This window comes from Chiloscyllium plagiosum, unplaced genomic scaffold (genome assembly GCF_037043375.1).
Source record: "Chiloscyllium plagiosum isolate Xiang-an unplaced genomic scaffold, Cpla_swu_hap1 HiC_scaffold_10, whole genome shotgun sequence".
NCBI classification, from domain to species: domain Eukaryota; kingdom Metazoa; phylum Chordata; class Chondrichthyes; order Orectolobiformes; family Hemiscylliidae; genus Chiloscyllium; species Chiloscyllium plagiosum.
Window position 1 is genome coordinate 20,223,736 of NW_028270148.1, and position 13,817 is coordinate 20,237,552.

Sequence of the window (13,817 nt, forward strand, 5' to 3'; positions counted from 1 at the left end):
ACTGAATAGTCCAAAGGGCAATTTCTGTATGTGTGGGACCTTCTAAAAGAATCCATAAAATAAACCATTTGGAGGGTTCTGTTTCCATTAATAGTTGCACATTGAAAGTTAGATTTAATTTATGGGTAACAATTAAACTGACCCCTAAGCTTACCACACTACCCCTTCAACTACACTTTCCCTTACACTCTTACAGCCCTGAACCCGTGATAACCACATCACTCCCTGGATCAGCACCTTTCAGCTGATTTCAACATCCCCAGCCCCACTTCCACTGGCCTCAACATGACTCCCCCTGCTGGCCTGACACCCCTGCCCTAATATTCCTCAGACCTATACTAAACCCTCTTTACTTGGCATGCTAACCACTTGGCTTCAAATCCCTTAACCAACTGCCATCCTAACCCCACACACTGACCTCTCATACTCCCCTAGCAGCTATCAAAACTGTCTGTGCTAGATATTTAATTCCTAGAATGCAGCATGCTGACTGCTACAAAAGGAGGCATAATTTGACTTCCTCTGACAATCCTGCCGTAGAGGAGAGCTGTGTTTATTTCAAGAGTGTTCTGAATTTCTGAAGGAGCCAGATTTGGAAAAAAATAAAAGCATGGTGGCAATCTGACTGTGCTTGCCACTCCTCAGAATATCCAGGCTGTTAAATTAATGCCTGTAGCTATTTTTGCCAAAGATGATGCTACTCAGGCCATAGTAAAAGAGGAAGTAATTCAAACACTATTGGGATTTAAAATTGAAAAGGGGCATTGGCAAGTTTATCTGTCCCTAAAGTTGATAAGGCACTGGAATCTAATGAGGTGCATTCAAGAATACTGAAAGTGCAAAATGGAGAGCACTGACCATAATTTTTCACTAACTGTTAGACTCAGAGTGGTGCCATGAACCGAAGAATTGCAAATATTGAACACTTTGTTCATGCAAGGCAGCAAAAGTAAGCCCAGCAACTACAAACCAATTTAACCTTGGTAGTGGGATGACTCTGCAAACAATGATGTGGTACACAACTGATAGTCACATAAACCAATGCAGTTTAAGTAGGGAAAACCAGCATAGTCTTCTTAAATAAAAATCACCATCGCCCACTCGTTCCCATAGTTGGTCTTCCTCCTCCACCTGCACCTATCCATTCCTGTCACTAGATCTAACACTCCCCTACCCTGAGCTCTCATTCACTCATCTAGCACCCTGCTTCCCCTCACTTAACTGCTACCTATTCCCCACTCTTCACCCTTACTTATCTTAGTCCTTTTACAGGACCTGTTGAAGTAGCTTGGGGTGGCCTCAACATTTAAGTCACAGAACATGGCATATTTATAACTGCATAAAGGGGAACATGGTTTCCACTCCAATACTCCTCATTGCTGGATTCATAGATTATTGGATGGGTTTGCAACAAGAGGACCTTGCTCCAAGAATCTCCAGTGTAGAAAACATCTAAAAGGTAACTGGGAAAATTTTTAATTGATCAAGGTCTGACTTTCTGGCCCTGATTGGAATCCTTGGCCATTCAATAATAGTTAATGAATGTTTTTCAGCTGGAGGAAGGTTTGTAAAAGAGTTCCCTTGGACTTGGTTTTGGGAATCTTATTTTTCATGATATATCTTAAATAACCTAGACCTTGGTGTATAGGGCAGTTTCAAAGTTCGCATATGATACAAAACTTAAAAGCATCGTGAACTGAGAGAATAGTACAGAACTTCAAAAGACATGGAAAATCTGTTGGAATAGCTGAACAGATGGCAGTGAATGCCAACACAGAAAAATGTGAAGTTATTCATTTGGTAGGATGAAATTATACAGACAGTATAAGATAAGGGGGATAACTCTAAAGGGAATACAGGAACAGAGATGCTGTATATATATATATATATATATATATATATGTTGCTATTATGAGGTGAGGTGTGATCAGCCCTCCTTTGTTTTCAAGCCCCTGGTTGCGATAAATACTTATTTTTCTTTTTAGCACATAGTTATCACAATTCAATTTTACCTAAACATATCAAAAATGAAGGAGAGCCAATTCCAATACTTTCTTGAGTGAGAAAGGAGTTTTATTATTGTTAAATCTGAGGAAAACAAGAAAATGTGATATTTAACAAATGCAAATACAGGCAATAAGCTTAAAATGTGGTGTGTTGTGTATACCTACATGACAAGAAGGTACATGCAAGTGTAGTTAAATGCTTTTAGAGTCCTTTGGTTGTGAGGGTCCTAATGGTTTAGCTATTGTCCTGTTTTCTCAGGAGTGGCCTAAAGGGACAACTAAGAAGAGCTAGGAGGAGACAAAAGAAGTCGTTGGCAGATAAGATCAAGGAAAACCCTGAAGTTTTCTATAGGTATGGCAGGAATAAAAGAAAGACTAGAGTAAGGTTAGGGCCAATCAAGGACAGTAGTGGGAAGTTGTGTGTGGAATCCAAGGAGATAGGAGAAGCGCTAAATGAATATTTTTTTGTTGGTATTCACACTGGAGAAAGACAACGTTGTTGGGGAGAATACTGAGATACAGGCTACTAGACTAGATAGAATTTAGGTCCCCAAGGAGGAAGTGTTAGCAATTCTGGAAAGTGTGAAAATAGATAAGTCCTCTGGGCTAGATGGGATTTATCCTAGGATTCTCTGGGAAGCCAGGGAGGAGATTGCAGAGCCTTTGGCTTTTATCTTTATGTCATCATTGTCTACAGGAATAGTGCCAGAAGACTGGAGGATAGTAAATGTTGTTCCCTTGTTCAAGAAGGGGCGTGGAGACAACCCTGGTGATTATAGACCAGTGAGCCTTAATTCAGTTGTGGTTAAAGTATTGGAAAAGATTGTAAAAGATAGGATTTATAAATATCTAGAAAGGAATAATTTGATTAGAGATAGTCAACATGGTTTGCAGGTCATGGCTCAGAAACCTTATTGAGTTCTTTGAGAAGGCGACCAAACAGATGGATGAAGGTAAAGTGGTTGATGTGGTGTATATTGATTTCAGTAAGGCTTTTGACAAGATTCCCCATTGCACAAAACATGAAGGCGTGGGATTGAGGGTGATTTAGTGGTTTGGCTCAGAAATTGGCTAGCTGAAAGAAGACAGAGAGTGGTGGTTGATGGAGATGTTCATCCTGGAGATCAGTTACTAGTGGTGTACAACAGGGATCCATTTTGGGTCCACTGCTGTTTGTCATTTTTATAAATGACCTGGATGAGGGTGTAGAAGAATACGTTAGTAAATTTGTGGATGACACTAAGGGTGTTGGAGTTGTGGACAGTGCCGAAGAATGTTGCAGGTTACAGAGGGACATAGATAAGTTGCAGAGCTGGGCTGCAAAGTGGCAAATGGAGTTTAATGTGCAAAACTGTGAACTGATTCACTTTGGAAGGAGCAACTGGAATAAAGAGTACTGGGCTAATAGTAAGATTCTTGGTGGTTAGATGAGCAGAGAGATCTCAGTGTCCATGAACATAGATCCCTAAAAGTTGCCACCCAGCTTGAGAGGGTTATTGAGAAGGCATACAGTGTGTTAGCTTTTATTGGTAGAGGGATTGAGTTTTGGAGCCACGAGGTCATGTTGCAGCTGTATAAAACTCTGATGCGGTTGTACTTAGAGTATTGCATACAGTTCTGGTCACCACATTATAGGAAGGATGTGGAAGCTTTGGAAAGGATTCAGAGGCAATTTACTAGAATGTTGCCTGGTATGAAGGGAAGGTCTTATGAGGAAAGGCTGAGGGATTGAGACTGTTTCCATTAGAGAAAAGAAGGTTGAAGTGACTTAATTGAGACATATAGGATGATCAGAGGGTTAGATAGGGTGGACAATGAGAGCCTTTTTCCTTGGATGGTGATGGCTAGCACGAGGGGACATAGCTTTAAATTGAGGGGTGATAGATATAGGACAGATGTCAGAGGTAGTTTATTTAATCAGAGAGTACTAGGGCCGTGGAACGCCCTGCCTGCAGCTGCAGTAGACTCGCCATTTAAATGGTCATTGGATAAACATATGGATGAAATGGAATAGTGTAGGATAGATAGGCTTCAGATTGGTTCCACAGGTTGGCGCATTACTGCGATGTTATGTTCTATGTTCTATGTTAAAACTGGCAGATAACCTTGATTTATTAATCAACAGTTGTTTTTCTGAATGGGCACTGACTTTTGAGTTTAAGAGAAAGAGAAAGGCAGCTAAAGTGTCTTTCAGTTCTTGCCTACAAGCCAGTTATTTCTGGTCTCTCCTCCACAGCTCAGACATAGCTGTTGATAAAGGTTCATTTGTACATTACTGATGTGCTTGTTGTTTTCCAAACTGAATACTCTGCAGACATTTTTTCATCACAATATATAGCTCCAGAAAGATGTGACTCAACTGGAAGATACAAATCTAAGTTTCAGTGCTCTTTTATAATGTTGTTAATTTTGGCTCAGTGTAGTCAGGTGATGGCAGCAGCCATTTTTGATCAGCATTTGTCCTTTCTTAAACCATTTTTCATCCATTAAGATCTCAGGTATTAAAGTCAAATGACAGAAGTTGAATATTGATAGTCCATTTCACTATGATTGCAACAATGCAGGTAAGTCATTGAAGAGGACAGGTTGACAGAGCTGTTAATAAAGTTTACAGCATTCTGGCTTTTCTTACCAGCACCAAATAGTACAAAAGAAAGGAGGATATGTTGAATGTAAGAAGGTCATTAGCTCAATGTCCGCTAGAGCATTGAGTCCATTTCTTGACACTGCACTTGAGGCAGAATGTTAAGTCATTAGATAGTATTGAAAAAAATCACAAAGATAGTTCCAGGCATGGGAAACTTCAATTATGAAGATAGATTAGAGAAATTAGAACTAATATTCTAAGAGATAAAGAGGCTGACAGACGATTTGACACAGCTATTCAAAATCATGTGGGGCCTGGACTGAGTGGATAGGGAGAAATTATTCCCACTCGGCTGTTGAATTAAACAGAATGATCATTCTAAGTAATTTTACAAGAAAAATAGTTTATAAATAGTCTATGTCATAGAATCATGGAACACAGCAACTAACATTTCAGTTCAACTAGTCCAAGCCAATCATAATCCCAAACTAATCCCATCTGCCCAAGCTTGGTCCATATCCTTCCAAACATTTCTTATTCATGCATTTATCCAAATGCTTTTTAAAGATTGTAACTAGACCTGCATCCACCATTTCCTCTGGAAGTTCACTTTGCACAAAAACCACTGTGTAAAAACATTGGCCCTCATGTCTTTTTAAAATCTTTCTCCCCTCATCATAAAAATATGGCCCTATCTTAAAATCCCCCACCCTAGGGAAAAAAACCCACCTTTGTCCATACCAGTCATGATTTTATAAACCTCTATAAGGTTACCCCTCAACCTCCTGTGCTGCAGTGAGTATGTGTATCTTTTGCATCCGTGTGTTTAATGGATATGAAGTGACATATGAGGACTCTCTTTCCCAGAGAATCTGGAATATGTTGTCAAAGTTTACTGCTGCAAAACAATCTTCTAACTTTATCAACCTGAAATGTCGCTTTCTCCACTGGTGATGCTAGACCTGCCGATTCTATACAGCAGCTTCTGTTCTTAAGATTCTTTCAGATTTCTAGCACATGCAGAAGTTTGTTTGGCATGGTGCTTAGAAAGACTACCTCACGACGCTAAAGATCGGGGTTTGATTCCAAACTTGGGCAACTGTCTGTGTAGTTGCATGTTCTCCTTGTGTCTATGTGGGTTTCCTCTGGGTAATCCAGTTCCCTCCCACAATCCAAAGATATGAAGATTGTGGAGTGGCCATGCTAAATTGCCCTGTAGTATTGGGAAATGCGAAGTTACTAGGCTGGGATGGGATCTGGGTGGGATGCTTTTGGGAGGGGTGGGGTGAGCTCAATGGGCTGAATGGCCTGCTTTCTCAATGTAGGGATTCAATGATTCTATTGTAGTTACATAGAATGTAGAACGTGACAGCACAGTACAGGCCCTTCGGCCTTCGATGTTGGGCTGACCTGTGAAATTAATGCGATGCCCATCTAACCTACACCGTTCCATTATTATCCGTATGTATGTCCAATGCCCATTTAAATGCACTTAATATTGGCGAGTCTACTACTGTGTAGGCAGGCCGTTCCACTCCCTACTACTCTCGGACTAAAGAAACTGCCCTTGATATCTGTCCTAAGTCTATATCCCCTTGTGTTAGCCTTCACCATCTGAGGAAAAATGGTCTCACTGTCTGACCTATCTAACCCTTGGATTATCTTATACATCTCGATTAAGTCACCTCTCCAATGAAAATCGTCTCAGTTCCCTCAACCTTTCCTCGTAAGACGTTCCTTCCATATCAGGCAACATCCTAGTAAATCTCCTCTGAACTCTTTTCAAAACTTCCACAGGCCTCCTATAATGCGGTGACCAGAACCGTACACAACACTCCAGGTGCGGCCTTACCAGTATCTTGTACAGCTGAAGCATGACCTCGTGGCTCCGAACCTTAATGCCAACACACCATATGCTTTCTTAACGACCCTGGGTGACAACTTTCAGGGATTTATGCACCTCTGTCAAGAATTTTACCATTAGGTGGCTGAGAGTGCAATAGGTAGATGGAGGTGGAGATAATGGTGATAAGTTGGAGAGGAGTATGGAGCGGATAAGTGGGAAGGAAGATGGACAGGTAGGACAGGTCATGAGGATGGTGTCTAGTTAGAAGGTTGTAACTGGGATAAGGTAGGGGGAGGGGAACAGTCCATCTTCCACAGTTACATCGGCACCATTCCCCACCTTTTCCTCCATTATATTGATGACTGTATCGGTGCCACCTCGTGCTCCCATGAGGAGGTTGAACAGTTCATCAACTTCACCAACACATTCCACCCCAACCTTAAGTTCACCTGGACTATCTCAGACACCTCCCTCCCCTTCCTGGACCTCTCCATCCCCATCAACAATGACCAACTCAAAACTGATATCTTCTACAAACCACCGACTCCCACAGCTACTTGGACTACACCTCCTCCTACCCTGCCTCCTGTAAAAATGCTATCCCTTATTCCCAATTCCTTTGCCTCTGCCACATCTGCTCCAGGAGGACCAGTTCCACCACAGAACACACCAGATGGCCTCCTTCTTTAAAGACTGCAATTTCCCCTCCCACGTGGTTGACGATGCCCTCCAGCGCATCTTCATGCGCCTCCACACTCAAACCCCACCCCTCCAACCGCAAAAGGTCAGACCCCTCCTGGTCCTCACCTTCGACCCCACCAACCTCCAGATACATTGCATCATAATCCACCATTTTTGGACCTCACCAGAGATCCAAATGGACCTCACCAGAGATCTATTTCCCTCTCCACTCCTATCTGCTTTCCATAAAGACCATTCCCTCCGCGACTCAACGTGGTCTCCTCTACATTGGGGAGATAGGATACCTACTCGTAGAGTGCTTCAGAGCACACCTCCGTGACACCCGCACTAACCAACCCACCGTCCCGTGGCTGACTACTTCAACTTCCCCCCTGCTCCCCCAACTGCGTCAAGGGCGTGCAGGTCCTAGGCCTACTCCATCACCATTCTCTAACCACCTGATGCCTGGAGGAAGAAAGTCTCATCTTCTGCCTCAGGATCCTCTAACACCATGGCATCAATGTGGATTTCACCAGTCTCCTCATTTCCCCTTCCCCCACCTTATTTGAAAATTAATTATTTGCTCCAACATTGAAGTGCTCTATATTGACAATCATAAGGATTCATCCAAAAATATTGTATATGTAGAGTTTTTGAAATAAATTCAAAATCTAATATCCCTACCAGACAATACATAATTCAAAATAGTTGACCACTTATAAAGTGCAATCATTTATATTAAAAATTATGTTGGAAATCACAAATAACTGTCCCAACAATATTACTTGTCCATAGCTTTAGAAGAACTTCACCATTGCTTCAGCATATAGTTTACTTTTTCTTTAGACAAGCATAATAATCGGACAAGTGAGACTGCAATCGTATAGTATTTCACTCCTATTCCAGTCTCACTTCAGATTATTAAAACTTAGCTGATTACAAAACAGAAAGCAAGAACTTTCATTTCATCCAGAACCAGCAAAGTTTTGGTAACAGATAGGGAGGGAGATGTGCTAATGAATTACATTCCTACAGTGATAACATTATCAGTGATCTTTGAACAATTGTAAAACAACAATTATAAATTGACATTAACTGTAATGTATTTGATGATAAAAAGAAATCAGACATAAATTGCCTGTTTTCAACATGGTTGAAACAATTGTGAGCATCTTCTTGAAGTCATAGTTATTGCTACAGAATCAGTAAATTCATTGTAGTATAATTTCTTCATATTTGTGGATAAATATATCAACCACAAAGGGAAAACGCTAAAGAAGAATCTGTGCACAATATACAGTATTATTAATATAAACAAAAAATACAAGAGAAACTTAGTGTCTGCCAGTATCTGTAGAGAGTGAAACAGAGTTAGCATTTCAAGTCCCATTACTTTTAACACAGTACTATTAGTAGGGAAGTACACCAATGATTTCAGTTCACTTGAAATGTATTCACGCAACATAACAGGTGAAATGTTATATAAATGCACGTCTTTTTTCTTTGACAATACAACACCTTTCAAAATAATAACCCCTTTTCAGTTACAATGAATTTTAAGTTCTAAAGTGTAACTACTTAGATCAGAATTTGCATTGAAGACCTCCCTGAAGCCAGTCTCAAAGCTGGACCTGTAAGAACACATTGCTAAATGTAATAGCAAAGTAGCGCTGGCGCAGGCTCGCTGATGATAATACCGCTTGATCAAATATATATGAATAAAGTATATTTTTGAAATTAAAAAAGATACCGCTACTATTATTATTTATTTCATTCAACTAACTATTTCGCTTAGAAGTTCTCACGCACTGACACCTCCAACTTTCTGATTCCACTACTACCGAGAAAAGAAGAACAGCCTGCGGTGTAGGGGACGGCGGAGGGTTAGAGGGGCGGGGAGAAGGCGGTTGGAGGAAGGGCGGGGCAATGTGGAGGTGGAGCCAACGGTGTGGAGAATGGATTGGAGGAAAGGGACGCGGCGGAAAGGGTCACGGACAAAGTTGGGGTCGGCTTGGTAGTGGGAGGACATGAGAAAGGGAGGGCGGCGCAGTAGATCTCGCGAGATTTCCTCCTGAGGACGCAGGGCGCGTGGAAAGGGAAGGTGGGGGGGGAGGGGAAAGAGGTGGTGGTTTGGGGGCTGGTGAAGAAAAAAAACTCCAGTAACGGACAGAGCACGAGACGCGTCGCTGGTGACGTCAGGAGTTTTCCCCTCAAAGTCAACAAGAACAAGAAGGAACCGGAGTTTGAATTCTGTGGCAATTAAATATCTATCTACCTATCCATCTTTGAAAAATTATTGTTGTGATTTAAAAATATACAATCATTAAAACACCGGCTGGGTGGGAGGGGAAACGAAGTCGAGCCGCGTTGCCCCCACCCCCACTCCCCATCACCTCACCCATACGCCCGAAGAACAGCCGTTGAGTGTGGGTCGGTCCGGCAGGAGAAGGGTGAAGCCGGCCGGCCGGCCCGCCACTGAGCGCAAAAGGTAAGGGGAGGATGGAGATGCTTGGTCTATATTGGACTGGGTGGATTTTGGGAAAGGGGGGAGTCGGCCACTTCTACTTCCCCCGCCGGTGCATATATTTATTACTTTTTTTCATGGCTGTACGTTCTGGGCTTTGGGTCGAGTGGCGCATGCTTTACGGTGCGGTTGGGGGTGTGCGTGATACAGAAATGTGGGAGACTTTGCCTTTTGGTGAGATGGGGGAATGATGATACTGATGATGGAGGAGGAGGGGTTACTGACTCTGGCCTAGTTATACCATCCTCCTCCATCACCGTAACTACTGCCAACTAATCCCAATAACAACTTTACACCACAATTGCGCCGGCGGGGGACCAACAATAACTTATTTGCGGATGTTTCCTTGTAATATTGGACGACTGTTATTTTTCTCCCCTTGACTGAGTTGAATTTATCAGGAAGGAGAAGAGGGGGTTGCTGGTGGGTGTAAAAGCCTGCGTGCAATTTTACTCAGCTGGGCTTTTTTTGTATTTCAAGGACTTGTTTTCGCACAACCGATCAGGAATAAATATAGTGGCGACTATTTATAATCCAACCAGACTGCGTTTTACACTTTTACCGAACACGTTTTATGATTTTTTTAAATAACATACATACACACCAGACTGATTCGGCGAATGTTTTGTGATTTTTGAAGAAAAAATAACGTTTGGATTTTTGTGGGCATTTATTCCTGTGCATTTGTTTTAATTTCGCTTTATTTTCAAGGTTTATATTTTAAACTTGTGAAAAGTATATGGCCTTGGGTGGAGGGCGTAGACAGACTGCGTCTACACAGCGTATGTTGTCAAATGTTTCTCTCATGCTACTTAAATCAATATTCATGGCTTAAAGATGACGAATAAACACTTGCTTTCATTTTTTGAACAAAAAAAACTATAAATCTATATTGACGAATTTAGAATGGATTGATGTGAATATTCTTATGAATAAGACTCTACAGGTAATGGGTTAACAATATTTGATCTGGAAAGTCAAATCTTGACCAAAAAAACTCAAGATTGCCGAAAATAACATCAGACACCGATTATTTACACCATTCCCAATTATGTATAGAAATAATTTTATTCGACTTATTTGAAAACAATATGTTTTAATGTTTTTGAGTTTTTCTTGGATCAACTGAAAAGCCAGGTTTATTTAGAAATCACTAATTTGTAAAAACGGATGTCCTTAAGTGTTAAATTTTCTTAAAGTATGTAATTAAATTATCACAAGACTGAGATTGTAATAATGTGATCATTTAAATGCGTCATTTTCGTGTTCAAGTTGTGATATTGTTTTTCCCTGGCAACAGTGGCTATCGGAGTGGAAGTTGCCTTGAGGAGGGAGCGGTGGGAAGGGCAGAGCCAGTCCCGAAGACGACTAACTGGGCTCGGGGGGGACCGCTAATATGAGTGATATAACTATTGTGAAGGAAGGATGGGTGCAGAAAAGAGGTAAGGTTACTTATATTAAATGTTCTCCCAAATTGTAAGCAAGTTAAAGACTGGAACCAGATTTTGAGGATGGATGAATGAAACTGGGCGGGGATGAGAATGTATCAGTAGAGTTTTGTGCGTAAAGAAACAGCGTAAGGCAGCGTGTTTTCAGTATTAACGTAACCGGTAAAATACTTGTAAACGTTTCTTTTTTGATTCGGGATGTTTGACATGTCAATTCTACATAATTTTCGAGTAGATTTTTAACTTTCTTTGAGTCACGCCTACTTCAGTTGTGCATTTGTTACATAGCACTCAAAATAGGAAACAGAACTGTTTGTGTATTAGTTTTGGCTTTCATCCATTTTTTTTCTGTTCAGTTGTTTTAAAGGTAATGTTTGCGGTTGATCCTTAGTGGCTTATGTTTATTCGCTTGTGCGATTTTAAAAATAGTTTAAGTGATTAGGGACTTTGGAAATGACAAAGTAATTTCCTGTTTACTGAACTGACTTTCCTCCCTGCGGAGAAGTTGTGCATTTGTCTAATACTGTGGCGTTTAACTGTAACGTCGAGTCCTGCTGTTTAGGGGAAAAATAGCTATTGTTTTTACATATTAGGCATGTGATTGGAAGAAGCACAGGCCAATTACAAGGCGATAGATGTAGGTTTGGTCGAAACTTTGCTCTTGAAGCTTTTACAGACTGACGTTTAGAACTATTGATGTTCATTCAATTTAAAGACTTGTAAAACTCAGACTACATTTTTGGAAATTGTGCTTAGTTTTGTTATTTTGTTTCAAAACCCTGTTACTATCTGATTAGTTTTAATCTGGTTGGTCTATTGAGGAGGGAAAATAGTCTATCTACTATGTGAGCAGAAATGATACCTCTTAAAACACAGGAGCACTTGTGTTTTGGAGTTAGTTTCAGTAAAACAAAATTAACATTTTCCTGTTGACATCAGTCTTGCCTGGGGTGTACAATATTTAATGCTGGCATTCAATCCGCAACATTAATATTGTGGAAATAATGAACAACTGCTGAATTAATATTGAATATTTAAAAAGCTTTTTATGTTGAAAAAGATCAGGTCCGTGGAACAATTTTCATGTTGTGTTGATACCTCTAAATCTAAAATAACATCAAGCATTTTGTGCTTATTTTTGGTTTAATCCAATCATTTGGTCCTTGGGGCTGATTTATTATAGAAATTAAAAATAAACCCTAATTTTCCCAATCAAAAAAATTAGATTAGGACAAGATTAATAGATTTTAACACCTGAAGGTAGGAGTCTAATATATGCTGTTCATGAGACAAGGATTTTTTTTTCTTGAACTGTTATTTAGATTTTCTTGAAGGTCACTTTTTGTCTGCAGGGATTTCATTTTCATTTTCATTGACTCCTTTATCAGGTGATGCAGTCACGTAGGCACATTAATTTCTCTACAGGTCTTTCTGCTATAAAGCGACAGTTGTGTTCCTCTGCAACTTCTTACTATATGGAAAACTGCTATAGAAATTGTTTTGTAGATGGCGGCTAATAGAAAATTGCTATACCTGTTTAGTAGAAAGTTTGCATTATCTCAATAATGTCCTCAATTCGCTTTGACAAAACACGTTATAGCAGAATGACCTGTATTTGTGAAATACTATATTTTGTGGTTCTTTAGAGAAAACAGCACAAATACAAAGGCTGTGTGCATGTTTTTGTTAAATATTTGACTTTGAATCTATAAATGTTTGTTAACTTAATTATCCATATTTTAACTCCTTAGTGCAGGATAAGCCACAAATCTTCAGCCTTTTAAATGTCAGGATACTCACTTCCAAGGATTTGACTGTGCAACAAGGGGAATGTACACATTAATTTTCACACCAAGCTAACAATCACATAATGAATTTAGTTTTGTTTCCCAAACTAATGTACCTCCTCTTGATGTCTTAATAGGCATAGATTAGAAGACTTGAGCACAGAAGTTTCCTAGTTTACATTAAAGACGCATTCCACTTTATAGAGATGGTTAATTCACTAACAGTGACTCCCAATGTTATATTTTTTTTAGTGGATGTTGAAAATCTATACACAATATAGAAATAAACAATTGTGACGGCTGAAATAATAGAATGTTGAAACACAGAAGGTGTCCGTTCAGTCAGTCATATGTGTAATGACTCTTTTAACAATTATCAAATTGGTTCCCACTCCAACCTACGTTTGGATATAGCCTTGCAATTCTTTTCCTGCTAAATATTTATCCAATTTTTCATGCCTTGCTGCATTATTGCTTATTATAGTCTCTTGTCAGAGAGCTAGAGGCTGAATTAAATAAGTTTTACAGTCAATTTAAATATGAAAAAACAATAATTCAGGCAAAAGGTTACTAGCACAACTGTTGATTCTCTGGACAGCCATAGATTTGAGATTGCCTATAGATTGGATCACTGATAACTGCCCTCCATTTGGTGTCTTTAAAGAATTTGAGAACTAGACAATAAAATTCACTGGAGTTACCCAGCTCCTTGGCTTGTCTGCACCACCTATTTCCCCCCTCCACTGGTATCCTTGATCCTAACCTGTAATCCCTGAATTCTAGCCATGTGATCAGAGAAGTTGAGACTAAGCATGAGAGAGACAATCATGTTTTGAGGAGCAGCTCCTTTGAGATTCTATGTTGACTGTAGGTCAATATTTCTCTCATTTAATGTCCTTGTCATTGTTTTAACAGCACTTTATTGTGGGTTTTGAAGT

At 40.1% G+C, this 13,817-nt stretch overlaps 1 protein-coding gene across 3 annotated transcripts in view; it reads left to right on the forward strand.

Moving 5' to 3' along the window:
• The first annotated feature begins 9,263 nt into the window (after positions 1-9,263).
• LOC122552657 (RAC-gamma serine/threonine-protein kinase) overlaps positions 9,264-13,817 on the forward strand; it is a 468,688-nt gene continuing 464,134 nt past the window's right edge. The window contains exons 1-2 of one of the 3 annotated variants that reach the window (XM_087991182.1): positions 9,264-9,608; positions 10,945-11,086. In XM_087991182.1, coding sequence (XP_087847308.1) covers positions 11,041-11,086 — 46 coding nt within the window. In that variant the 5' untranslated portion in view covers positions 9,264-9,608; positions 10,945-11,040. The remainder of the gene's footprint in view (positions 9,609-10,944; positions 11,087-13,817) is intronic. The other 2 variants (XM_087991181.1, XM_043695471.2) reach the window with 2 other exon arrangements.